Raw genomic sequence first — 27,340 nt, forward strand, 5'->3', positions numbered from 1 at the left:
CATGCGGCTCGGGCGGCTGCTCGTGCTGCCCACCGCGGGCTGAGGCGGCCGCAACACGGGGGGGAGGCGCGGCGGCTGGGCGAGCCGGCGGCGCAGCCAGCGCGGGGACCGCGCACCGCGGCCGGTGCTCCGCGCCATGGGCCGAGCCGGGGGCGGGGGCCCGGGCCGGGGACCGCCGCTAATGCTGCTGTTTCTGGGGGCCGCGCTGGTCCTCGCCGCGGGGGCCGTGCCCGGTAGGTACAGACCGCGGCCGGGGCCCGGGCTGCCCTCGCGCCCCACCCCGGGCCGGGGTCTTGCCGGCGTCGGGCACAGGTGGAGCCGCGCGCGGCGGTCAGGGGGCGGGGCACTGCCTTGCGGCGGCGGGTGGGCAAGAAGCGCGGACCGAGCGGGAGCCTGGGGGGCGCCCGGCGGAGGGCAGCCGCGACCCGGGCGCAGGAACCGCTGTGCGGGGCCGGAGAAGGGGTCCGTGGGGGCGGGGCCTGTGGGCGGGGCCTGCGCGAGACTTGGGGGCGGGGCTGGAGGTGGTGGGAGTTGTGGCTGCATGATCAGGGTGGGGCCTTGGGGGGTGAGATTTTGGGTGGGCTAGGGTCCGCCGGGCCTGGGCCTGTCGGGTGGCAGGGAAGATGTTGGTCTGCGGGTGTTCCCGGGATGGGGGGGTCGGGACGGGGCGAAAGGGGGCGTGGCCAAGGCTTGACCTCGGCCTTGGAGAGTGGCCGGGGGCGGGACTCCGCGCGACTGCCTGACGCCCTGCCCCTCGCCTTCCCGCCCACAGCGCGTGAGGCTGGCAGCGCGGTCGAGGCCAAGGAGCTGAAGACCGGCCTGGCCCAGGAGTCGCGTGCCAATGCCACGCAGGACGAGGCCGGCCCGCCAGCTGCCGGGAAGGAGCCTGAGTTGGGCGCGGCGACGCCTGAGGAGACGCTGGAGGCGTCGGCTGCAGTGACCGGCACCGCCTGGCTGGAGGTTGACAGCCCGGGTCTGGGCGGAGGGACCATAGACATGGGCAGTGGCGACGCCCAGGCCATCCCGGCTACGCTCCAGGCTCCCCAGGAGGCCCTCGGTCAGTCTGCAATGCCCCCCACCACCCCTGAGACTCCAGAGGTCAGCGGACCACCTTCCCCAACCCCCCGCGACAAGCTGAGTCCAGACCCGGAACTCCCCAAGGAGAGCCCCTTGGAGGTTTGGCTGAACCTGGGGGGCAGCACACCCGACCCTCAAGGGTCTGAGCCCACCTACCCCTTTCAGGGTACGCAAGAGCCCCAGCCTGCCTCAGATATAATTGACATCGACTACTTTGAAGGACTGGATGGTGAGGGTCGTGGTGCCGACCTGGGGAGCTTTCCGGGGTCACCAGGAACCTCAGAGAACCACCCTGACACTGACGGGGAGGCCCCTTCCTGGAGCCTGCTTGACTTGTACGACGACTTCACCCCCTTTGATGAATCTGATTTCTACCCCACCACATCTTTCTATGATGACTTGGAGGAAGAGGAAGAGGAGGAGGAAGATGACAAGGATGCAGTGGGTGGTGGTGACCTGGGAGATGAAAATGATCTGGTAGTGCCCACGCAGAAGCCTGGTCCAGGGCACACTCTGGGGTTGGTCCCTGGCAGCAGCATCGCCCTCAGGCCCCGCCCAGGAGAACCAGGCCGGGACCTGGCGTCCGGTGGAAACAGCACCAAGTGCCGCAGCGGCTTTGTGCGGCAAAATGGCTCCTGCCGGTCGGTGTGCGACCTCTTCCCGAGCTACTGCCACAATGGCGGCCAGTGCTACCTGGTGGAGAACATAGGGGCCTTCTGCAGGTAAGGTTGGGCCAGGCAGGTGCATGGGGCTCGTAAAAGCACCTGAAGAGTGGACAGAGAGGGGAATGTGACAGGCGCAAAGGCTAACAGGTCACCCGTCCATCAGTCTCCCAGTTGGTAGTCAGGACGCACTCAGGACATCACTTCTTGTGACCTCGTCGCTAGCAAGCTTCCTCAGAGTTAAGATCTTGTTTTTCCTCTAAGTGTTGAGTGTTGTGTCCATAACCAAACTACTCCATTCTTTTTTATTATTTTTTTTTTTGAAGATTTATTTATTTGAAAGAGTTAACAGAGAGAGGTAGAGACGGAGAGTCTTCCATCCACTGGTTCACTCCCCAGATGGCTGCAACAGCCGGAGCTGCACTGATCTGAAGCCAGGAGCCAGGAGCTTCTTCTGGGTCTCCCACATGGGTGCAGGGACCCAAGGACTTGGGCCATCTTCTGCTGCTTTCCCAGGCCATAGCAGAGAGCTGGATTGGAAGAGGGGCAGCCAGGACTAGAACCGGTGCCCATATGGGATGCCAGCGCTTCAGGCCAGGACTTTTACCCTGCTGTGCCACAGCGCTGGTCCCATCCAAACTACTCCATTCCAAAGACCAAATGCAGGGACTTCCTGAGGGTTCTGTTGGAGAGAGCAGCACTACAGAAGAAGCAGGCCCACAACCCTGCTCTGTAAGAGACACAGCACGAGGCACACCCTTCCCACTGTGTGGGCAGTCGGAGGAAGGCCCAGGGCCCCACGGGAGAGGTGAGCAGGGGAAGTCAGAGGGAGGACCTCTGGGAGCAGCCGCTCTGATAGGTGAGCTGGAGCTGAGCGCCCTCCCCTGCTCGCAGGTGTGGGGGGTGTTTCCCGACTGTGACTGGTGGCTCCTTGCTATCTGTTGTGGGACACCAAGTTCAAGATGCTTCAAAGACTTGGGTAGCCTGCAGCCAGTACACCGCACCTCGCTCGCTGTTCATTGCCCCGTTCACCCACTCTTGCCCTCCCAGGGAGGCACTTCCCTACAGGGCAGCTCAGCTCCTTTCTCTGTGAGAACCTCCGGGTACAGGTGGTCTGCTTGTCTGTCCCAGGGCACGGAAGTGAAGCTGAGGGCTCCTCTGAGACTTGTTTCCCTTGACCCTGGGAGGGGCATTTCTGCTCTCCAGCATGCGCTCTCTCGCTCACTCGCTCGCTCGCTCTCTCTGTCTCCATGACTGCTTTTTCTTGTTCTTGTTGGAGGCACATGAACAGTTCAAGTTCCTTGGCTCTTGATGTTCTACTAGGAGAACAACCCGGAGAGCAGTGAATGTTGTACCCTTGACATTGAAGCTTAGGCTGCAATTCCTGCCCAAGAGGTTCTTTTCTGTAGTGATCATGACGTTAAGGTCACAAATCGCGTGTAACCACTGCCAGGAGGAGGTTCTGCGGTTAAGAAAGGAGGATGATGAGGCCTCACCAGTTGATGAAGGAGCCCTAGAAATCAGGGGGAGCCCTGTGGTTTCACCCTTCAGACTGAGGCCTGGGACCTTTGGGGCTGATTTCAGCCTCAGAGCCCTGTGTAAAATCATCACCTTGCCTACTGTTGGAGGCCTGGGCTTTGCACCTCCAAAGTGAGCTCCCATCAGCATAAGAACACCAGAGCCCCTGCCACCTCTGGAGGGCTGCAGAAGCTCCCAGAAGCACCTGGAGCCCTCGGGGAATTTCCCAGTAGAAAGGTACGCTTGCCCGCCTCACTCGGCCACCTGGCTCTGCTGCCCCTGGGCCCAGCAGTCTGTCACTGCCTCAGGAGAGCTTCCCCGCAGGGCCACAGTGGCTCCCGAAGCTCAGGGCCCATCCCAGGATCACATGTGGGCCTCCCTGCCAGCTGCCTCCCCTGGCTGTGTGTGCCCAGGCCTGGCCACGTGCGGCCTGAAAGCTGCTTTTGCATTCCACTCACAGGACACTGCTGAGCCTGTGCTTGCAGGCTGCAGCACGCCTTTGTCTCCGTCACCCTGACCCACTGCAGGGAAACGCACGGAGCTGTGGCTTCACTTCTCCAGGACACTGGGTGAGAGAGCCCCACGTGGAGGGGTCTGCATTCCTTGGCAGCCTTCCACACACAGTCTCCCTGTGACTGCAGAGGTTCAGTGGAGAAGACAAAGCATTCCTGCTTCGCTGTGTCTCCTCACCCTGTTCTGGAGGTGGGGTAGCCGGCGCTCTGTGCCCCCAACCCTGGACCCCTTTCTCTCTGTCATTGACCCTCCTCTGCTTGCCTCTGCATCCTTCCATGTCTTTCCTCTTTGAAGCAGCCTGGTTCCCATGGAAACAGCCATGTCATTGGAAGAGTTGGAGCCTGGGAACGTCCCCAAGGGCAGGAGAAAGTCACTCAACAAAGCGACTCAGACCCACCCCGAGGGCTGACTCTCACTATGCTCGCGTGACAGTGCTTTCTCGTAGTAACGGGACAGGAAGCTTTGCGGGCAGGTCACTGGAGGCTGCAGAGCTAGGAGAAGAATATGCATCTGCGTCCGTGTTTGTCCTTGTCTGTCCCTTCATTTTTTTTCTCAGTGTCTGGTTAGCCACGTGAGCTAGATGAGGTGCAGGCAACAAGAGAGGTTCTCACATGCAGGACGGGTCCTGGAACTTTGTAGCCAGAGCTCTTACTCATCTCATTGCTCCTCTGTCTTTCATGCAGAGCCCAGGGCAGGGATGGGCCCGAGAGAATGCTGTGACTGAGCTCACTGAAGCTCCTTAGTCACTTCATATTCATGTCACTTTGAGCAGTTCTCTCAGCCTCTCGCAACATGGCTACCTCATTAATACCATGGGCATCAGGGCTGCCTGGGCCCACTCCATCGAACGTCTGTAGGGATGGGGCAGGGATGCCAGCTGGGAGGTCCCGACAGATCTGAGGCATTGTAGTTCCTCTAAGTGGTTTTAGGAACAGACTGTTGAAGTGCACATTGGGGTCAGGGAACGGGGCCCAGGGCATTGCTGTGGCTGCGCACCCCATGTCTTGGGTCTCACACTGTCGCTGCTGCAGGTGCAACACGCAGGACTACATCTGGCACAAGGGCATGCGCTGCGAGTCCATCATCACCGACTTCCAGGTGATGTGCGTGGCCGTCGGCTCGGCCGCCCTGGTGCTACTCCTGCTCTTCATGATGACGGTGTTCTTTGCCAAGAAGCTGTACCTGCTCAAGACGGAGAACACCAAGCTGCGAAGAACCAAGTGAGTCTGGGCCCATGGCCTCTCTCGGCAGGAGGCAGCCCGGCCCCTGGCCGGGGGATGTTGTCCTGAGGGTTCCTGGCTCTCACTCTCCGTCCCTAGCTGTTTTGTCCCTGCTGAAGAGCAAAAGCTTATCAAGCGTGTCCATCCCTACACAGAACATGCTGGAATTGCAGCAGAGGTGAAGCCGCCCCTGTGGCACACAGCCCCCCGTCCAGGGAGTGTTCCCTTCCACCCTCCCCAGCCCTGCACAAGGATAGAGGGTCCTTAAAGCAAGAGCAGCCAGCAGATAGCAACTCCAAGCCCTAACCCGCAAGTAAGTTCTGTCCTGCTGCAGCTGCCTGCTCCCACCTGGCTGTGCCTGCATCACTGGTCGCTGGCAGCTCGTGGCCAGTGGATTCGCATGCAGCACCCCATCTCTCGCAAGTCAGCTCCCCCTCAGCGAATGGTGAGAGAAAGGGTTAGCACCACACTGCATGGCTTTTTCAGAGCTAGGCAACGCTTGGTCCAAACAGAACTGCAAGGAACTTAAGGAACCCTTCAGCTCTCCTCTGAGTAGCAGTTGGCATTGGGTGGAGGAGGGTGAGCTGCTTCCACTCTGGATTTCAAGAGCCCTGTGGAGATAATGGAATCTCATTTCCGCTCTGCCTTTAGCTGAGCAGTGCCTGTTGGGTGCCTGTGAGAGTCAGTGAGCACTTACCTTTAAGTCTGTTGTGACCTTACATACTATGAAAGAATCACTCTTGTCACCCAGAGAAGTAAAAAAAAACAAAAAAAAACCTTTCTGAAGTATCACAGAAGTCACAAAAGGAAGAAATTGGAGTTCAAGACTCAAGAGCCAATTTATGCAGAAGTATCCCCACTCCCTTTCAATCTGCTGCCCCCTTAGTCCCCTCCCCCTGACCTGAGGCTCCCTGCAGTGAGTGGGACTGAAGGACTGTGCCTGCATCCCGAGAAGAGGACAAAACACCATCTGTTGCTCCTTTGCTGGTAGAAGCTCAGGGTGTGCAGGCACAGGCGGCTGTCTGCAGCCTCCCAGCTAACGGCTGTGGGGCTGGGGGGGCTGGGGGGGCCTCGCCATTGTGCGTGTGCACTGAGGCGGGGGCTGCAGAGAGTCACGAGCCAGGACCCTTGGCTCCTCACTCGTATACCAAAGGGGTGGGTGAGCAGGGATGTGCAGGGGACAGGGTGAAAGGACCACCTAAATCAGGGCAGCTGCTGCTGACCGTGGGGGAGAGAAAGGAGCAGCAGGAGCTGTGGCCAGAGGGCCTCCCCTCTGGCTTCCGCAGGATGTGGCCGCCTCCTTTCTCCGCACACCTTCGTTCCTTTCCCGTGCGTGCTTACCACCGCAACGATGCTGCCATGTACCCAGCACACTGCAGATGTTGCTGCACTTTATTGATTCTAAGATACCTATTTTTTTCACTTGTTAACATTTCTGCAATTGGATTATGTCGCTGGCGCCTTACAAGCAGTGTTGGCCAGATGGTAGACACGATGTAGTTGGCATTGCCTGGCACGCACAGGCGTGGGTCATAGCTGTTCATATCGTTGTCAGTTCTTTATCCAGAGTCTAAATGAGTGGCTTCCAGTGTGTAGTTAAAAAATCCCAGGTGACAGGAAGCCACCGAATCGTGGTTTAAGTGGCGGAAGCTTCCCTCTTAATGGTACATCAAGTAACGGCGCATCTTCTTCCTCTGTGGCCTTTGGTTAAACAGAAGAGTTGACCCACAAAGCCGAGGTGTTAACTACCTTTGCTAGGTTTTACCACAATCATTTCACTTGCTTTTTCCATTCTCTCTTCCACTCTACCCAGCAAATTCCGGACCCCATCCGAGCTGCACAACGATAACTTCTCCCTCTCTACCATTGCTGAGGGCTCTCACCCAAATGTAAGGAAACTCTGCGACACCCCCCGTACTCCCTCCCCGCATGCCCGGGCCCTGGCTCACTATGATAACGCTCTCTGTCAGGTAACTGGTCTTCTTCACATCTCCCCTCATGCATGCCTCAGCCCCCAGCCTGTGTCTCTGGTCTGGTTCTGAGTGTGACATCTGCAGGGTGCCTGAAGGTCAGCTTAGGGCGCTTGGGTGGGGCAGCGAAGGTGGGAAGAAGCCCTTGGCCATCCATCAGTTCTTCGATGAGCAGCTACAGGGGCTGGACAACCTTTTTGCTAGGATGGCTTGGGGTGTTTAGCTCCATGTGCACCTTAGAAGTCTGACTGTGAAGTCTCTTACTTTCCCCATCAGGGAGCAAGATGCTGCTTTCTTTGCTGGGGAATTTCTTGATGGTCATTGAAGCCAGTGGTGGTTGCTTTTTGGGATGGGTGGAAAAACCTCTGGGTCCTGATGTCCCTTGAGGGCCGCAGAAACTAGCAGGTGAGGGCTGAGTGAGCACGAAATACTGGTGGAACCGTAAGGCTAGGAGACATTCTCTCGTCAGGAGGATGGGCTCAGAAATACCCACTGACCCCAGCGGAAGCTCCCAATAGACTTTTCTTGAAGATTTTGGCCCAGTGTGTTGCCTGGATCGTACTGATCAATAAAATACTGGATATTGTCAGATAATTTGAAAACAAAGCAGAAACCGTACAAGCCCCAAGTCATGGCACATTCAACTCCAAGAATTCACACAATGCAGGCTCCATGCCTCCAGGTAAATGCATTATTCCCCAAGTGATTATTAAACAGAGACTTCAGACTGAAGCAGTAGAGTTTAAAGAAACATTTTAAAGAAGTTCTTTGAAATAATGGACAGCAGAAGATCAGAGCTCATAGGGACCTTAACAGTCCAGACTGGTGCCATCCAGTGGGATTTTGTTCTAAATTTTTACTGGGAAAGCAGTGGAGGGTAGCCCAAGTACTTGGGGCCCCTGCACCCACATGGGAGACCTGAAGGAAGCTCCTAGCTTCTGGCTCTGGCTGGGCACAGCCCTGGCTGTTGTGGCCATTTAGGGAGTGAGCCAGCAGATGGAACTCCACATAACTCTGCCTTTCAAATAATCTTTTTAAAAAAGAAAAATCTTCACCGTCTCCCACAGCTGCCGCCAGCTGCACGTGGCTGTGAAGCTCTTGGCACGTGGCTAGTGCTTACCATTGGACAGTACAGGTCCTGCCCACTGTCGTCTTTGTTTTTTCTTTCCTAGTTATTCCCCTAAAAGAGTTACAGAGACATCTTCCGTCTGCTGGTTCACCCCCTAGATAGCTGCCATAGTGAGGGTTGGTCCATTCATCTGGATCTCCCACATGGGTGGCAAGGAGCGCAAACACCTGGGCCATCTTCCACTGCTTTCCCCAGGCCGTTAGCAGGGAGCTGGATGGAAAGTGGAGCAGCTGAGATGTGCATGAACTGGCCCCCACTGGGGATGCCTGCATCACAGGCAGTGGCTTTCCCAGCTGCCCCGAGCCAGTCCATCCCCACCCCACCCCCTCCAATCATCTTTTTATTGGTGGAGAAACTGTTGCACCAGAAGGGGAAAGAGAGTAACAGTACATGTGGCCTTGTTCACCAAACTCCAGAAAAGGAAAACTTGGCTTGGCGGAGGAGGAGTACAGGGATCACGGCCAGCGTGAAATGAGAAGTAAACTCATTAATATTTTAAAATCTTTGATACAAAGGGTGGGGAAAGAGCAGGTTATTGCACTTGGTATGTCCCCAGAGATTAATAAGCTTGACCTCATAACCACGGAAACAAGGTATCTCACAGACTTTATGACCGGTGACCACATCAATCAACGCACAAGGATGTGAGCCCCTCGAGGGCAGGGTAGGGTCCTGCGTTTCACCTGATCCAGCCCTATGAGGTCAGGCCTGCATTCAGCCACGCTGTGTTGGGCCCTGCCTGGTGACAGACGGTTTGCACCGGGCCTCTCAGTCCCACTCTCAGACCTGCCAGCTTATACGTGTGGGCTGCAGGGTGGTTCCTACAGCCAGAGCACCCGCTGTCCACAGACAGTTCTGGCCACGTGGCCTGGCAGAGTACCAGCATCCTTAGGACAGTTTCTGGCCATGCCCCCCTGGCACCTCACGAAAGTGGGAGGGTGGGGAAGAGCCCCTCCCGGAGGGCTGGGTTGCACGAGCCACTGGGAGGCTCTGCATGGAACCCAGGCGCCTGTGCATGGAAGCTAGCATGCCCCTGAGTGCAGAATACGGCAAGCCCGAGAACAGAGCAGAGCCGCGAGTGGTCAACCGTGGCAGACTCAGCCTGAGAAGGGGCTGTGGGGTTGTCTGGGCAGCACTCAGAGAAGTGGCACAGGCAGGGGCTGATGCTCTCCTGAGAGTCACTTCCAGCCGGCATCTGCCCCTCAGCTTCTGCCCAAAGGCACTGCCCTTCCCCCCTGTAAAGCACCTGTCGATGGCTGTCCTGCCCAGCGTCGCGTGTTCTGCAGGACTTTCTGCCTTCATCTCCAATTCTCGCACCTAGCCTTAAGGTCACAATTAGTCATATTCAACATCTCCTGGGCACTGGCAGTCAACACGGTTGCCACTTCACGGTGAAGTGAAGTCCCGCCCGCCTTCCATGTGTGCAGCAGAGCACGGAGTGAGAAAGCTTCAAGGCGAGCCAGGAAACGAGGGCGTCAGAGTGGAGCCTGCACTTTGGCCTCTGCCCCACCCTCTCCCTTCACCCCTCAAATTCCTTATTGGCATTGGGGTTCCCTGAAATTTTGGAGAAGCCTATTCATTTTAACAGAGGAATTATTTCTTTTACATAAGTAGATTGAGTGGGTCATTTTCCTACCCCACTGGATTAATCTCTACCGGCCACCCCGTGAAAAAGATTTCAAACAAAAGAATCTGCTGTTCCAGGTCGGTGGCAGGGCAGGGGTCAGATTTTGGAATCTGTGTCCCTCCAGCTCCTTCCTCCTGCTCGGCTGCTGCTCTCTGGGCCGTGGGTTGAGCTTGTGGGCCACCCGCTGAGTCAGTGCAGAAGTGTTTCCTGTAGCCTGGGAGGCAGGTGAGAGTGAGGGAAGCTGGACACAGTCCAGCTGCAGAGTCCTGGATGGCTTGAGTCTTCCCGAGAGGTGGCGGGCCTCCTGCTATTTCTCTTTATCCCTAGAACTTCTCCAGACTGTCCGTTAGTGGTGTGGGGTTTTTATGGGTTTTGTTTGTTTGCTTGTTTGTTTGTTTGTTTTTCCTATGTACTTTCCAGAATCTGCTTTTAGGTGTATTTGACAAAGCACTGTCTGCCGTTCCCCTTCCGGTAGAGGTTTGCATCTGGAAACCTGGGAATCCAGGTCTGAGCCCCCGTTACCCTGGGTGGAAGGGTCCCCATATGGCTGGGGCAGACACTAGGAGCGGTCCATAGCGGTTCCTGGGGCTTCCGCCAGACATCAGCCCAGCCCCCTTGGGACCAGGTACTCTGCCAAGTCCCAGCAGATGGGCCCTCTGCTGCAGGATTCAGCAGCCCTGGGCTTACCGGGATCAAATGCAGGGACATACAGTGTAGCAGCTCTCCCTCACCGGTTCTGCCTCCACCACTGTTTGTACACCTCCAATCACCTTAGGGTGTGCTCCTCCCGCTGCTTGGCCCCAAAAGCAGTTTCTCATCGGTAAATCCCATGGTCCTTTATCCACCTTCATGGCATCACAGCTCTGACGTCAAATCTAAAGGCATCACTCAGTGTGCTTTTCCCTACAGTGGTGGGGGGAATGTTCCCGTTCCCCTGTATGCCCCAAACAGTATGTGACCTGGGAGGTGGTGCGGGGAAGATTACCTTAGAAATACGGAAGCAGGCTGCATCCCATGGGAGGCAGGTGAGCCTGCTCTTGCCATGACCAGGTTCTGGCACGACTCAGAGTCCTCCCCGCCCAGTTCAGTGGTTCTGCTAACAGTGCTCCTGCAGGCTGCGTGCGCTGCCGTGTCTAGAGTCTGCCTCAGTGCTCCGCGGAGTCCACTTCCTCTTGTCTCGTTGGAAACAGCAGCCCTTTGCTCCCCTGTTTGTAAATCATGCCTGCAGCCTTTGAAGCTCTGCATTAAGTCTCTGCTGGGTCTGAGCCGCTGGAGAGGTTTTGGGTGAGGCTGGGGGCAGAAAGCAGGTGACAGTGATTTCTACACTTAGAGAACTTGTGGACGCTTCCTCGCCTCCTGTCTGAACAGCCTGGGTCCTTCCCTACTTCCTTTCCAACTCACCACTACCCTAACCTCGTGCTATTAGGGGTCAACTATTGGGCAGCACAGACAGGAACGCACCGGCTCGCCCATGGTTGTTGTCCTGAATGCGGGAAGTGGCTAAAGCAAGAGCAGCCTGAACTCGTAGGCAGGTGGGCGTACCCCATCCTTCATCCGCCTGAGCGGTCACACAAACCCAGAGGAGTTCCGGGCACTTAGGACACGATTTTGGGCCCCAGAGAAAGAACTGGGACCACGGCTGTCATCCCATCAGGTGGTCCTCAGGGAAGAGGAAGGCAGGTGTTGCCCTGCAAGTTCTCCACGTGCCCCGAATGTGGGATCGGAGGTCTGTGTGCTGGAGTGGGGCTTCCTGCAGTCCTGGAACAGGCAATGTCCTTGGGCTGCAGGCAGCAGGGCGTGGGGACCCAGGAGAGTGGGCTGAGAACCAGCTGTGGGGATCACCTGCCGTGGTCAGCATGCGGATAGTGGAAGCAGCTGAACTCATCTGGGCTTCGACTGAGAAAGCACCGGTTGTTGTTAGCGTCTTTCGGCAGGTGCGGCTCTGACGGCAAGAGGCTCAGAGGACACGCAGTTGCTGTGGGGACGGGAGCCCTAGCTTTGTCTAGAGCCGCTCTGCACTTGACTTTAGTCCGCTGGGTGCCCCACTGTGTGCACTGACAAGATGTCTCCCTTGACCCAGATGTTTCCGGGTGGTTTTTGTTTTGTTCTGTTCTGTTTGTTTGTTTTTAAGAGACAGACCTCATCCCTGTGGTTCACTTAATAAATGCTCACAACAACCCCTGGCCGGAGCCAAAACTGGGGGTCAGGGACTCAATCCAGAAAGCCCACGTGGGTGACAGGAGCCCAGGCACTTGAGCCGTCGCCTGCTGGCTCCCAGGGCCTGTGTTAGCAGTGAGTTGGAGTCGGGAGCTGGAGCTAGGTGTTGAATCGAAGTTCTGCTACACGAGACGTGAGCATCTTCACTGCTAGGCCAGTCACCTACCCCTGACCAAGATGTTTTTGTCAGAGTTGAACCCAGCAGGATGGAGAGCCGAGAAGAGCTCATTCATGCCTGAGCCTTGGGAGGTGCTGGGGCAGGGTACTAAAGGGAGTGTTTGTCCCCAGTCTCTGTCCAGAGAGAATCTTGGACTGGCCCAAATTAACAGTATTTGTAATCTGATCACCGTCAACTTTTCATCTTTATCTGGCATTGCTTCTAAGGAAGACTTTCCTAGAAGTAGCTGCTGATGCACTACCGTGGTTAGTTTTTCATTCAAGTCTTAGAACTTGTTTCAGTTACGGTTTCTTTGACCCAGATGGATAACCGAGGTTGGGGCACGTTGGCGTCCCGTATTGGGGTGCTGGTTTAAGTGCTGGCTGCTCCACTTCTGAGCCAGCTTCCTGCTAATGTGCCTGGAAAGCAGTGGAAGTTTGCAGTAGTACGTGGGCCTCTGACACTCACGTGGGAAACCCAGATGGAGTTCCAGGCTCCTGGCTTCAGCCTGGCCCGGCCCCAGCCACTGTGGCCATTTGGAAAGTGAACCAGCAGATAGAAGACCTGTTTCTCTCTGTGTCTGTCTGTCTGTCTGTCTGACTGTCTCTGTTTCTCTGTCAGTCTGCCTTTCAAATAAAATAAATCTTGAAAAAAGAAAACCTAGGTTATTATTTGATTGCTGTCCCATTGTCTCCTCCCCTGCTTGTTTCCCCTTCCAGGATGATCCCAGTGCCCCCCACAAAATCCAGGAAGCCCTCAAGTCCTGCCTGAAAGAGGAGGAGTCGTTTAACGTCCAGAACTCCATGTCGCCCAAGCTTGAGGGTGGCAAAGGTGACCAGGCGGACTTGGAGGTGAACTGTCTTCAGAACAACTTAACCTAAAGCAGACAGAGCGGGGAGAGAGGCACCCGGGGTGGGGGGCGGGGGAAGGATGGCGTGCTCCTCTGTACAGAGTCTATTTCTTGTAACCATTTGTTAAACTCCTTTCTTTTTCTGGTCTCATGGCATGCATTGATGTATTTTGTACAGGAGGGGAAAAAAAAACACTTAAAATAAGCAAAGAAATGGAACAGAATTGCATACACTGGGTTGTTTTGTCTGTGCTGTCTGTACATTGCTTCTGCGGCTGTGATTTCTAAACCTATGCTGTTATTCAACTGACCTTTTTTTTGGTACTTTGACCCACCTTTTTTTGAAATACCAGTAAAAAAAAAAGTTATTGAAATAAAACTTTTTAAAAAGCTATCCATTTTCTTAATGCCGCTGTGTCCGGGCCCTCCCCAGTCTTACTGAAGTTGAATCCCTCGCTTCCTTGAAGATGTGCACTTGTACGTGTCAGGAACCTCGGAAATGGTGTGTTAGTGGGGCAGCCATAACACAACATGACTGAAGTCCGGGGTCAGGGTGCCGGCAGGCTGGTTTCCGCACGAGGCCTCCCCGGGCTCTGGAGGCCCTGGAGCAGCTGTGTCCTCGAAGCGTCCTCACGTGCCTTCTCTGTGCACGGAGGAGAGCAAGCTTGCTGGTGTCGCTTCCCCTTCCTGACAGGACACTGATCCTTATCACCTCCTGCTGCCTTAGCCCTGTCTCCAGCAGTCACCTTGAATGGCGAGGGCAAAATTCAGTCCGTAATAGCTTCTCTCACCTGTTAGAAGGATATGCAGTTCTTCTTTCATAAACATGTATCCGAGCCAGGCACTGTGCCAAGACTACTAGATGTATAATAGATCCCCATCCTCAAGAAATTACCAGTCCACTTGAGAAACAAACTTTTAAACAAGTAACAATACGGTGTGTGCAAAGTCAGAGGAGTTGGACTTGCAGGGTCAGAGCTTGCGGGCTGGGAGTTTGGCACAGTGCTTAAGGTGCCATTTGCAATGCCCACATTCGGATCAGGAAACTGGGTTCAAGTCTGGGCTCCACTTCTGATTCGAGCTTCCTGCTCATGCACACCCTGGGGAGCTAGCTGATCAGAGTGGAGCAGCTGGGCCTTGAACTGGCACCCATATAGAATACTGGCTAGCCTTGCAGGTGGTGGCTTTACCTGTTACAACACAGCACCAGCCCCCCCAAAAACAAATCTTTAAAAATAAAAGTTCAGGCCGGCGCCGTGGCTCACTAGGCTAATCCTCCACCTTGCGGCGCCGGCACACCGGGTTCTAGTCCCGGTCGGGGCGCTGGATTCTGTCCCGGTTGCCCCTCTTCCAGGCCAGCCCTCTGCTGTGGCCAGGGAGTGCAGTGGAGGATGGCCCAGGTGCTTGGGCCCTGCACCCCATGGGAGACCAGGAAAAGCACCTGGCTCCTGCCATCGGATCAGCGTGGTGCGCCGGCCGCAGCGCGCCCGCCGCGGCGGCCATTGGAGGGTGAACCAACGGCAAAGGAAGACCTTTCTGTCTCTCTCTCACTGTCCACTCTGCCTGTCAAAAAAAAAAAAAAAAAGAAAAGAAAAGTTCAGAGCTTCAAAGGAGTCTGAAATTGGACTTTTTAAAAGTTTATTCTTGGCCGGCACTGTGGCTCAATAGGCTAATCCTCCGCCTTGCGGCGCTGGCACACCGGGTTCTAGTCCCGGTTGGGGCACCGGATTCTGCCCCAGTTGCCCCTCTTCCAGGCCAGCTCTCTGCTGTGGCCCGGGAAGGCAGTGGAGGATGGCCCAAGTGCTTGGGCCCTGCACCCCATGGGAGACCAGGAGAAGCACCTGGCTCCTGGCTTCGGATCAGCACGATGCGCCTGCCTCAGCGGCCATTGGAGGGTGAACCAATGGAAAAAGGAAGACCTTTCTCTCTGTCTCTCTCTCTCACTGTCCACTCTGCCTGTCAAAATTAAAAAAAAAAAGTTTATTCTTTTTATTTGAAAGAGAGCAAGAGGGCTCCCCCATCTGCTGATCCATTCCCCAGATGCCTGTTCCAGCAAGGGCTGAGTGTGGCCAAAGCCGGAGTCAGGAATTCAACCTGGGTCTCCCACACGGGCAGCCATTGCCTGCTGCCTCCAAGAGTAAGCCTTAGCAGCAAGCTGGACTCAGGATTAGGGCTGGGACACAAACCCAGGCACTTGATGTGTGGTGTAGCATCCTCACCACTGTGCCAAACACCCACCTGGAAACTGGATGTTCAAAGAGGAGGAAGCATTTTCCAGGCTGGACGGGGAGAAGAGCCGTGCAAGGCAAGGCAGAATGCTCAGGCAAGTGTTGCTCTGTGAGGAGGAATTGTGTGTGCAGGGCCCTGGGTGAAGAGGTTAGAAAGGGCAATTGAGGGTGAGCTGCCAGAGGACCTTGCTGAATGCCACTGAGCCCAGGAATGAAGCAGGGTCAGACCTGTCTTCTGACAAGAGAGCACGGGACGATGGTGAAGGTGCACTGGGGACAGGGATGGTGACAGTCTAGACAAGCAACGGGGCTGGACTGGAGAGAGGGGAGCATTCAGGAGCCAGATTTACCCACAGCAGGGTGGGGGTGGGGGTTCTAAAATGCTTGCCTGTGCTCAGTCTTCCATAATTCCGGTAACTGAATCCCTGTGTGTTTGCTGTCTGACTTCTGCTGGTTCTCCCTGAGTTATATTCACGTGTGCTCCACTGTCTTATGTTTCATGCTGGACTCGGTATAGGCTACATATCCCTTATCAGAAATGCTGGAGACAGGCCCACGCTGTGGCATAGTGGGTAAAGCTGCTGCCTGCAGTGCCAGCATCCCATGGGGGCGCCAGTTCAAGTCTCGGCTGCTCCACTCCAAATCCAGCTCTCTGCTATGGCCTGGGAAAGCAGGCCCCTGTGTTTGGGCCCCTGCACCCACGTGGGAGACGTGGAAGAGGCTCCTGGCTTCAGATCTGCACAGCTCCAGTCATTGCAGCCATTTGTGGAGTGAAACAGCGGAGGGAAGATCTCTCTCTGAGTCTCTGCCTCTGCCTCTCTGTAACTCTGCCTTTCAGATAAATAAATAAATCTTTAGAAAAAAGAAATGTTGGGGACCAGAAATGTTTGGGCCATTTCTTTGGATTTGGGAATATTTTAATATATGTAAAGAGGTATCTTGAGGATTGAACCCAAGTCTAAACAAGAAATTCATATACACCTTACACACATAGCCTGAAGGTAATTTATACAGAATTTTTAGTGCACCTGCATTTTTACTGTGGCCTGCTGCATGAATCCGAGTGCAGAAGTTTCCACTTGGTATGTCATGTCACCATTCAAAAAGTTTCAGACTTTAGAATACTGTGAATTTTCAGGTTAGAGATACTCTACTTCCACTCTGCCTGTCAAAAAAATAAAAACTAAAAATAAAAAATAAAAAAATATTTTGAGGGATAGTATAATTTTTTCCTCTAGAGTTTTTTTTTTTTTTTTTACAGGCAGAGTGGACAGTGAGAGAGAGAGACAGAGAGAAAGGTCTTCCTTTGCCGTTGGTTCACCCTCCAATGGCTGCCGTGGCCGGCGCGCTGCAGCTGGCGCACCGCGCTGATCCGATGGCAGGAGCCAGGTACTTCTCCTGGTCTCCCATGGGGTGCAGGGCCCAAGCACTTGGGCCATCCTCCACTGCACTCCCTGGCCATAGCAGAGAGCTGGCCTGGAAGAGGGGCAACCGGGACAGAATCCGGCGCCCCGACCGGGACTAGAACCCAGTGTGCCGGCGCCGCAAGGCAGAGGATTAGCCTAGTGAGCCGCGGCGCCGGCCTAAAGTGGTTTTTTTTTTTTTTTTTTTTTTTTAAGATTTATTTATTTGTTTGAGAGGTAGACAGTGAGAGGAAGAGACAGAGAGAAAAGTCTCCCTTCCATTGATTCACTCCCCAAATGGCCGCAATGGCCAGAGCTGCGCCGATCTGAAGCCAGGAGCCAAGAGCTTCTTCCCGGTCTCCCATGCAGGTGCAGGGGCCCAAACACCTGGGCCATCTTCTACTGCTATCCCAGGCCATAGCAGAGAGCAGGATCGGAAGAGGTGCAGCTGGGTCTAGAACCAGTGTCCATATGGGATGCCAGCACTGCAGGCAGAGGATTAACCCACTGCACCATGGCACCAGCCCCTAGAGAGGTTTATTTTTAAGATTTATTGTACTTATTTAACAGGCGGAGTGACAGAGGGAGAGAGAGATCTTCCATCTCTATTGGTTCACTCCCCGAATGGCTGCAATGGCCAGGGTTAGGGCAAGCTGAAAGCAGGAGCCTGGAGCTCTATCTGGGTCTCCTATGTGGGAGCAGAGGCCCGAGCACTTAGGCCAGGATCTGTTTTCCCAAGCGTCTTAACACGGAGCTGGACTGGGGAAGCAGAGCAGCTGAGACTTGAACCGGTGCTCTAATATGGGATGCCAGCATAGCAAGCAGTGGCTTAACCCACAGTGCCATGATGCTAGCCCCTGGAGAGGGTTTTTAGCTGCTTCTCTCAGGTGCCATGGGTATGGGGTTGCATTCATCCAAATGGAATCTGAGCCCAAGCTACAGACCCATCAGACCATGTAAGAGCTAAGGTTCGCATTTGATTCATCCCTAACCCTGTAAAAAGCCCTCTAGAGTCACAGCCCCAAACAGCCAGTGGATTTGGTAGGCTCTATGCTCCTACTCCGCACACCCAGCCCTTCAGGGCTTGGAGGAACACGGCTCATTCTGCCCATCACCTCTTCTTCACAGGGCACTTATGGTGCCACATTCTGGGCTTAGCTGTCTGGAAGTCTGTCCTCTCCAGGATGCCAGCCTAGGAATCCCTCAGGGGCTTGGTAGCTGTTTGATGCATTTCAGCTGTTTGTCCAGCTTTCGGTTGCCTGGTGGAAGAGTTGGTCAGTTGGCCTAGTCCTGTAGCCTGGTAGAGAAATCCCCGATGTTTGTCCCAGGCCTCTTGCCCAGATGTGCAATCCGGTCTGCTCTTTGCCATGGATGTGGCTGCACATGGGAGTGCCTACGGTGGTTTGCTACCCAGATCCCCCATCCACTTTGTGGAGATCTGCCTGGTTCTGTCAGGCCTTCCCGTGCTCTCTGGTTTAGGGGACCAGTCTCACGGATCAGTGCCCCTGCAGGCACGGGCAAGCTCTGTCAGGAGGGGCTGTGTGTGAAAGTGCCGCCCAAGTTCTGAATCCCTTCCAGCCAGCCACAAGGGCTCACTAGCATCGGGCTCTGTGTTGTTTTTCCCTCGAGAGTATAACAAAGCTCTTGGCTCTGCCCTACATTCACAGCACATGCAGGAGGGAGAGGAAAACCCCGATCAGAGGGAGCAGGAGGCAGTGCAGGTCTGTTGAAGAGTTCCCAGATGTAGGCCGGTGCCGCGGCTCACTAGGCTAATCCTCTGCCTAGCGGCGCCGGCACCCCGGGTTCTAGTCCCGGTTGGGGCACCGGATTCTGTCCCGGTTGCCCCTCTTCCAGGCCAGCTCTCTGCTGTGGCCCGGGAGTGCAGTGGAGGATGACCCAGGTGCTTGGGCCCTGTACCCCATGGGAGACCAGGAGAAGTACCTGGCTCCTGGCTCCTGCCATCGGATCAGCGCAGTGCGCCGGCCGCAGCGCGCCATTGGAGGGTGAACCAATGGCAAAGGAAGACCTTTCTCTCTGTCTCTCTCTCTCTCTCACTGTCCACTCTGCCTGTTAAAAAATAAAAAAAATTAAAAAAAAAAAAAAAGAGTTCCCAGGTGTCGCCAAGGGCTCTGACCCAAAGAAGGGGCAAGGGGCTGAAATACTGGAATAGGTTGAATTGGTTTCTACCTGTGCTGGTCCTCTTTCCTGTCAGTTCTTGTGCTTCTTGGGGACATTGATCCCCAGGGCTGGCTGGTGGCTTCCCCAGGACATGCCCCCCCCCCCCAGCTCTGCTGTTAGCGCTCCTTCCCCGTCCCCAGAGGTCGCCTCCTGGGACACTTCTGCTTCACCCTGATGCTATCAGTTGAGCAGTCCCTTCTCTTCTGCTGGCCTTGTCCATCCTACTCACACATCCTCCTCAAACTGAAAATGTGTGACACCAACGGAAGGAAGACCTTTCTCTCTCTCTCACTGTCTAGCTCTGTCAAATAAAAAAAGAGAAAAAGAAGAGCCGGCGCCGTGGCTCAATAGGCTAATCCTCCACCTTGCGGCGCCGGCACACCGGGTTCTAGTCCCGGTCGGGGCGCCGGATTCTGTCCCGGTTGCCCCTCTTCCAGGCCAGCTCTCTGCTATGGCCAGGGAGTGCAGTGGAGGATGGCCCAGGTGCTTGGGCCCTGCACCCCATGGGAGACCAGGAAAAAGCACCTGGCTCCTGGCTCCTGCCATCGGATCAGCGCGCTGCGCCGGCTGCAGCGGCGGCCATTGGAGGGTGAACCAACGGCAAGGGAAGACCTGTCTCTCTCTCTCACTGTCCACTCTGCCTATCAAAAAATAAAAAAAAAAAAAAAAAAAAAAAAAAAAAAAAAAGAGAAAAAGAAAATGTGTGACACTTGGGCACTGTGGAGAAAGCAGTCATTGGTCTTGCAGCTCAGATGAGGCTGTTCCTTGTAGGAGAGATGCCGTGCAGTGCTGACGCCACACCTGGGGCTGCCCTAACAAATCACCACGGATGGAATGGCTTAAAGCAGCAGAATTTAACCTTCATGGTTCTGGAAGCCACATGGGTGAAGCCAAGGTATCGGCAGGGCCATGCACGCCAGGGACAGCGCCTTGCTTCTTTCTAGCTTCTGGTAGCTGCCAGCACCCTGGGCAGTCTTTGGCTGGGAGCTGCTTCACTCCAGTTGCTGCCTCTGCCTCAGTCTGCACTCTGTGTGTGTCTGTTTCTCCCGGTCATCACGTGGCCTTCTCACGAGTCATTGGGTTGAAGGGCCATTCTAATTGTCTTTTTTTTTTTAAAGTATTTATTTATTTATTTATTTGAAAGTCAGAGTTACAGAGAGAAGGAGAGGCAGAGAAAGAAAGAGGTCTTCCATCCGCTGGTTCACTCCCCAGTTGGCCTCAACAGCCGGAGCTACGCGAATCCGAAGCCAGGAGCCAGGAGCTTCTTCCGGGTCTCCCACGTGAGTACAGGGGCCCAAGCACTTGGGCCATCCTCCACTGCTTTCCCAGGCCACAGCAGAGAGCTGGATTGGAAGTGGAGCAGCCAGGACTAGAACTGGCACCCATAAGGGATGCCGGCACTGCAGGAGGCAGCTTTACCCGCACACCACAGCACTGGCCTCCTTATCATCTTAATTATACTTCCAGTGAGGTTTCCTTTGCAAGTATTGGGGGTCAGTAGTCCAACATGTCTTTGGGGGAACACAATGCAATCCACAACACCACCTTGTCCTGGGGCCTGAGGCTGGGGACTAGAAAGCACTGGAGACATTAGAACCCAGAGCCCAGACTTCTTTTTCCGTATCCTCTCCTGTGCATCTCTTCACACCATAGGCCCCGTCCGAGCATCTCCTCGTGTCTCATACAACTCAGCGAAGTGAGAAGCAGAGCCTGTGCTCCGAAAGCAGCACTAGCCTCTAGACTCGGAGCTGGAAGGTCTGCCCATCCCAAGCCCAGGGTTCCTCCACTGGAAAAGCCTGACCTTTCCACAGGCCCATCCGGACCTCAGTCGTACAGCCATGAACCGAAGGGACCAAACACTGCCCCATGGAGCTCATTGCCCATGTCATGATATCCACGTAACACGTTCTGAGGAGGGGAAGGGCCCGCACGACCCCACCCGCAGGCCGCCAGCGCCGAGTACCCTGGCCGAGGCTCTTTCCTCAGCCCAGGAGCTTGTCCCAGGTACAGGAGAGGCTTGGGGGAGGTGGGGAGCCAACCTGGAGCACACGAGGGTACCCAAAGTACAGGGGGACAAAGACGGATGTTTGGTGTCAAGGTCGTGTCAAGTTTATAAAGGGTATTGAGTGATGCACCGCTTCACATGCTGTGGATGCGTTTGTTCAATATGCCATTTCTTCCTTGACTGTGCAGAACATACTGGTAAGGCCATCTGGACCTGGAGTTTCTTTGTGGAATGTTTTCTTACCTACGGATTTACTTAACTTCCTTAATAGTTATAGACTTATTAAGGTTTTCTATTTATATTTCAGTTTGGGTAAGTTGTACTTTCCTGAAAATGTGTGCCTTTCACCTAAAATTTTATATTTGGGTATACTAGGTATTTGTAATATCCTTTGGTAATTGTAGTGTCTACAGAAGCTGCAATTATGCCCTTCCTTGTATTATGGATATTGGTTATTTGTGCTTTCTTTATTTGTCTTGATTAGTCACACAAGAGACTTATCAGTTGCAGTAGTCTTTTTTTCTTTTAAGATTTTATTTACTTATAAATAAATAATTTATATTTACTTATAAAAATACAGAGCTACAGAGAGGGAGAGGGAGAGGCAGAGGCAGAAGCAGAGGCAGAGAGACAGGTCTTCCATCCACCGGTTCACTCCCCAAATGGCCATAATGGCTAGGGCTGGGCCACACCAAATCCAGGAGCTAGGAGCCTCATCTAGGTCTCCTACATGGGTGCAGGTGCCCAAGCACCTGGGCCATCCTCCACTGCCTTCCCAGGCACACCAGCAGGGATCTGGACTGGAAGTAGAGCAGCCGGGACTTGAACTGGCGCCCACCTGGGATGTTGGCACTGCAAGTGGCAGCTTTATCTGTTACACACAGTGCCGGCCCCAGTTGCAGTAGTCTTAAAAAAAAAAAAAAGTTTTGGCTGTTTGTTGATCTTCTCTATTGTATATTTGGAATATTGCATATATGAAATAAAAATATGAATTTTTGGTACAACTTTGGTTAAGAAGCCAGCTTGGGACACCTGCATTCGTTTCAGAGTGCCTGGGTGTGTGTCCTGGCTGTGCTTCCTCTCCTGCTTCCTGCCTGAACCGCCTTGGAGGCAGCAGGTGATGGCGCGAGTAATTGAGTCTTTACCATCCACATGGGAGACTTGAATTGGGTTTTTGGGCTTCTGGCTTTGGCTTGGCCCAGCCCTGGCTGTTGTTGGTATTTGGGGGGTGGGGGTAGGGGTAAACCAGCAGGTTGAAGATTTCTCTGTGTCTATGTCTTTCTGCCTTTCAAGTATGCAAAAACAAATAAATAGGAATTTTCTTTATTCATTTAAAAATGTTTCTATTAACTTTTGAAGCCACTTCATATACTCACAGTTATTTAGCTATTAATCAGTTTGGAGCATTTTCTGATTTCAAAAAGTTAAATTTATTTATTTATTTGAAAGGAAGAGAGAGAGAGAGAGAGAGAGAGAGAGGGAGGGAGAGAGATCAACCTATCAACCTGTCCCCTCTGCTGGTTCACTGGCCACAAGCCCACAACAGTGAGCCAGGGCTAGGCCAGGCTAATGCCAAGAGCCCAGGACTCAGTCCATGTCTCCCAGGCGGGACAGAGACCCCAGCACTTGAGCCATTACATGTCGCCTCCCACGCTGAGCATTAGCAGGGAGCTGGACCTGACCCCAGGCACTCTGATGTGGGCTGCGGGCTTCCCAAGAGGCGCTGTAACTACTGGGTCAAACGCACCCCAATTTTAGAACGTTTTCATCATCCCAAAAGAAAAACCCCATGTCCCTGCCCTCTTTCCACGTTTCTCCAGCCCCTGGCAACCAGTAATTCTCGCCTCTGTCTCTATGGATTTGCCTCTTCTGGACGTTCACTGTGAGCGGGATCATGGAATACTCCGCATTTTTCTGAGCGGCTTCTTCGACTCGGCGTGACGCCCCTCGTGCTGCGGCGTGAGTCCGTGCTCCCTTGCTCTCTGCTGCTGCATGGTGCCCCACGGTGTGGATCCAGCACCTGCGTTCAGGCCTCCACCCACCGACAGGCCTGCGGGCTGTTTCCACTCTGCCTTTGTGAATGCCACGGCTGTGCGCGTCCCTGTGCGTGCTGCCGTGTGGAGCTGTGGTCCCTGCTCTTGGGCCTGGGGTAACTCTTCATCGTGGTCTCTTACTGTCCCCATCCTAGCGGGCGTGGAGCGCGGCGCACTGTCCTTCCGCCTGTTTTGCCGTTCGGTATTTCAAGCTCTTCATTGACATTTGGGTTATTAGAAGTTTGTTTCCGTCTGGCACCGCGGCTCACTAGGCTAATCCTCCGCCTGCGGCGCCGGCACCCCGGATTCTGTCCCCGTTGCCCCTCTTCCAGGCCAGCTCTCTGCTGTGGCCCGGGAGTGCAGTGGAGGATGGCCCAGGTCCTTGGGCCCTGCACCAGCATGGGAGACCAGGAGGAAGCGCCTGGCTTCTGGCTTCGGATCGGCGAGGCCGCAGCAGCCATTGGAGGGTGAACCAACGGAAAAAGGAAGACCTTTGTCTCTGTCTCTCTCTCTCTCACTGTCCACTCTGCCTGTCAAAAAAAAAAAAAAAAAGTTTGTTTCCTTCCTTCCACCCTGTAGGAATTGTCTGATATTGAACTGTGATTGAGTTCTACTAAGCTGTGTTGTGGTTCAAGAACACACTCTATTTCAACCTTTTTAACACTCTCTGTTTTCTTTGTTGATCACATACGGTCACTATTTTGTCAACACTTTCTGCAAGCTTAAGAGGAACACCTGCAGTTAGAAGCTGTGTCCTCTGTGTGTCCACAAGGTCAAGCGGGCTCCCCCTGCTCTCGCTGTCTCCTACATCTCTGTGATTTCTCTATAGATAGGAAGAGACACGGGGTAAATGACTCCCACAACAGCTGTGGATTTGTCTGTCTCACCTTAGGGTTTTATCCATTTTTGCTTTCTAAAATAGGAGCCTGTGTTACAAATTTAGAATTGCTCTGTTTCCTGCTGAGTGGGACTTCTGCAGCGGTCGGAGGTGACCATCCGCATCTGCTGTCACCTCTGCCCCTTTGTCTCACGGTGCCCTGCTTGCCGCAGCTTCCCTCTGGCTGGTGCTCGCGGCGTGAATGTTCTGCTGTCTTTCCTGTGTCCACCTTTCCGGTGTCATTTTGCTGTAGATGAGTACATGGGCGGTTGTGCCAGTCTGGGAATATGATTCTTTTTGCAAAAAAAAAAAAAAATGTAATCGATTTCAGTCCTCTAAAATTTTTTAATATTTGCTTTGCTTTCTTGGTCATATATTAACATTCTCTGTGCCCTTGGAAAGGATTAGCATTACAGCTACTGAGAAATGTGGATTTGCATCTCAGTCTCACCAGGTACTCTTTCTTCTGTGTTCCTCATTTTCTGCTTTCTTATCCTTTTTTTTTTTTTTTTTTTTTTTTTTTTTTTTTTTTTTTGACAGGCAGAGTTAGACAGTGAGAGAGACAGAAAGGTCTTTCTTCCATTGGTTCACCCCCCAAATGGCCGCTACAGCCGGAACTACGCTGATCCAAGCCAGGAGCCAGGTGCCTCCTCCTGGTCTCCCTTGCAGGTGCAGGGCCCAAGGACCTGGGCCATCCTCCACTGCCTTCCCAGGCCACAGCAGAAAGCTGGACTGGAAGAGGTGCCGGCGCCACAGGCAGAGGATTAGCCTAGTGAGCTGCGGTGCCGGCCAAGATATATTTTATTTATTTGAAAGGCTGAGTTACAGCAGAGGCAGAGAGAAACAGGTCTTCCATCCGCTGGTTCACTCCCCAAATGGCTGCAATGGCTGGAGCTGCGCCAACCCAAGGCCAGGAGCCAGGAGCTTCTTCCAGGTCTCCCACCTGGGTGCAGGGGCCCAAGAACTTGGGCCAGCTTCTACTGCTTTCCCAGGCCACAGCAGAGAGCTGGATCGGAAGTGGAGCAGCCAGGACACGAACTGGCACCCATATGGGATGCCCGCACTACAGGCGGCAGCCTTATCCACTAAGCCACAGTGCCAGCCTATTGCCCTGTTTTCAATTGATTTTCTCAATTTCTGTTTTTAACGTTCTGCATCAAAACACCCTGCAGCCCTGCCCGATACCTAAGGACATATGTTTAACCCATCCCCTTTGAAAGTCCATGTCTCAGGTTGAAATCTCAATCTTGGGGCAGGCACTGTGGCACAGCCGGTTAGTGCCCTGGCCTTAAGCGCAGGCATCCCATATGGACACTGGTTCAAGTCCCGGCTGCTCCACTTCTGATCCAGCTGTCTGCTATGGCCTAGGATAGCAATAGAAGATGGCTCGCTCGCTCTCTCTCTCTCTCTCTCTCTCTCTGCCTCTCCTCTCTCTGTAACTCTTTCTGGCTCCTGCCATCGGATCAGCGCGGTGTGCTAGCCTCAGCGCGCTGGCCGCGGCGGCCATTGGAAGGTGAACCAACGGCAAAGGAAGACCTTTCTCTCTGTCTCTCTCTCACTGTCCACTCTGCCTGTCAAAAAAATTTTTTTAAAAATCTTAAAAAAAAAGAAATCTCAATCTTTTCTTCATCACTACTGCCCAGCTTACAAAGTAAATGATTATTTACCATTGTGTCTCACCATTCTCCATTTGCAATTTAAAATTCTTTTAGTAGCTTCTATAGAACAACCCTGGCAGTTTTCCTTTTTGTGACTTCTGTATTTATGCTGTCCAGTGGAGCAGCCACTCACCACCCACTGCTGTTGAACATTTGGAACAGGGCTATTGCATCTGAGGAACCGGGCTTTCAATGTAATGAAGTTTGCTTAATATGAAAACCCCCAGGGGCCAGCGCCGTGGCTCACTTGGTTAATCTTCCACCTGAAGCGCCGGCATCCCATATGGGCGCCGGGTTCTAGTCCTGGTTGCTCCTCTTCCAGTCCAGCTCTCTGCTGTGGCCCGGGAAAGCAGTAGAAGATGGCCCAAGTGCTTGGGCCCCTGTACCCACATGGGAGACCAGGAAGAAGCACCTGGCTCCTGGCTTCAGATCGGCGTAGTTCTGGCCGTAGCAGCCATTTGGGGGTGAACCAACGGAAGGAAGACATTTCTCTCTGTGTGTGTCTCTCTCTCACTGTCTAGCTCTATCTGTCAAATAATAATAATAATAATAAAATAGAAAACCCCAGCTTCCGCTGGTGGCGGTTGTGTCCAGTAGCACAGCCCCAGCGAGGACGATGACCTGCAGCCCTTCCCTGTCAGCATCTGGTGTCTGCACTGTTGTCTCCCCCTCCCCAGACCATGCAAGGACCTAACAGCCCCAAGGCACTTGTGCCTCCAATGTAGCTACAGCTAATATCTCAAGGCTCCCTCTGTGTATTGCAAGTTCTCAAGGACACCGTCGTGGCGGGTCTACAATCCTTCCCAGCATGCGATCCGTTCCACAGCCACTTTGCTGGTCCTGGGGCTCCCGGGGTGACCTCGCCCCCTCCCCAGTGAGTGGTTTTCATCAAGAGTGTGCGATGCTGAAAGGGAAGTTTGCTGGAGAAATTTTTGGTTTCTTCTGTCGCAAGCATATCATGCTGAGGTTCAAACCCAGGGCTTCTGAGTGTAGTGTCAGTGACCCAGGCCCCTCTGCTGCCTCTCTGTGAGTTTTCCTGGCAAATACAGACTTTGAGGGCAGGGATCCCGGTTCTCTCGGTTACTGCAAGGCCCCAGGGTACTCAGCAGATGGCAATCCTTTTTTTTTTTTTTTAAGATTTATTTATTTATTTGAAAGGTATGTTATAGTGAGGCAGAGAAAGAGAGATGGACAGAGAGACACAGAGAAGACAGACAGAGAGGTCTTCCATCCAATGGTTCACTCCCCAAATGGCTGCAATGGCCAGAGCTGGGCCAATCCGAAGCCAGGAGCCAGGAGCTTCTTCCGTGTCTCCCACACTGATTCAGGGGCCCAAGCACTTGGGCCATCCTCTACTGCTTTCCCAGGCCATAGCAGAGAGCTGGATCGCAAGTAGAGCAGCCGGGACTTGAACCGGCACTCATGGGATGCAGGCTGCAATCTTTGTTGGGTGGATGGACAGACAGACAGATAAGTGGGTGGACAGAGGGACAGGCAGAGGTATGGTGGACTCTGGTTTCCTTGAGGACAGGACAGTGCATCGCCTGCCTCCATGACCCCAAGCAGAGGAGGGGCTGAGCTTTCCATAGGATGCAGGATGTAAGGGGGCCTCTGGAGTGAGCCCATCTCGGGCCCTGTGACACCCCCTGTCTGGGGCCCCCTGGTGGAGGCCTTGCAGACATCTCAAGAAGCCGTGAAAGCCTCACCTGCTGCTGGATGTGTGCGGTCTTCCCTGCCGGGGACGCAGTGCCTGCAGACGCTGGGGGCTCTTGCCCGGCTCCCTCAGCCCTTCCCTGCGGAAGAAAGGGAGCTGGCCGCCTGCCCCCTTGGCCCCACATGTGCTCCCTGGGGTTCCTGAGGCCAGGCCACCGTTACTCACAGAGCCACTGCCGCCGGCCCGCGCCGCGCTTTGAGGGGCAGCCAGGGCCTCCGGTGGGAACTGCTCGCCGCTCTAATTGGGCCCTCTCGGAGGCGGCGGCCCCCGAGTCCCGCTTGTCTTTACTCTGGCGACCGCTTCG

The 27,340-nt window shown here is 54.3% G+C and overlaps 1 protein-coding gene and 1 long non-coding RNA gene across 4 annotated transcripts; one reads left to right on the forward strand and one right to left on the reverse strand.

The window, feature by feature from the left end:
• CSPG5 (chondroitin sulfate proteoglycan 5) lies at window positions 1–13,330 on the forward strand. 2 transcript variants are annotated; one of them, XM_051852497.2, is made up of 5 exons: window positions 1–233; window positions 773–1,799; window positions 4,802–4,990; window positions 6,804–6,960; window positions 12,810–13,330. In XM_051852497.2, the coding sequence occupies exons 1-5, from the start codon at window positions 137–139 to the stop codon at window positions 12,969–12,971; spliced, it is 1,632 nt and encodes a 543-aa protein (XP_051708457.2). In that variant the 5' UTR covers window positions 1–136; the 3' UTR covers window positions 12,972–13,330. The 2 variants fall into 2 exon arrangements, with proteins under 2 accessions (XP_051708457.2, XP_051708458.2); XM_051852498.2 differs by having other exon boundaries at window positions 6,804–6,879.
• LOC103349220 (uncharacterized) lies at window positions 10,870–27,340 on the reverse strand. Of its 2 annotated transcripts, none has more exons than XR_011379563.1 (3): window positions 27,202–27,340; window positions 27,029–27,115; window positions 10,870–11,006 (listed from the first exon to the last, which is right to left on the reverse strand). It is a non-coding gene; the product is annotated as an uncharacterized lncRNA (long non-coding RNA). The 2 variants fall into 2 exon arrangements; XR_011379564.1 differs by lacking the exon at window positions 10,870–11,006 and adding an exon at window positions 13,601–13,731.

The sequence above is a fragment of the Oryctolagus cuniculus genome, chromosome 10, assembly GCF_964237555.1.
Source record: "Oryctolagus cuniculus chromosome 10, mOryCun1.1, whole genome shotgun sequence".
Lineage (NCBI taxonomy): Eukaryota > Metazoa > Chordata > Mammalia > Lagomorpha > Leporidae > Oryctolagus > Oryctolagus cuniculus.

What these genes read in the sequence shown, in the direction of transcription:
- CSPG5 (XM_051852497.2), top strand. Translation starts at nt 137, where the DNA reads ATGGGCCGAGCCGGGGGCGGGGGCCCGGGCCGGGGACCGCCGCTAATG. An exon ending in AACATAGGGGCCTTCTGCAG is followed by an intron (nt 1,800 to 4,801) that starts GTAAGGTTGGGC and finishes TCGCTGCTGCAG; the next exon opens with GTGCAACACGCAGGACTACA. An exon ending in ACCAAGCTGCGAAGAACCAA is followed by an intron (nt 4,991 to 6,803) that starts GTGAGTCTGGGC and finishes CACTCTACCCAG; the next exon opens with CAAATTCCGGACCCCATCCG.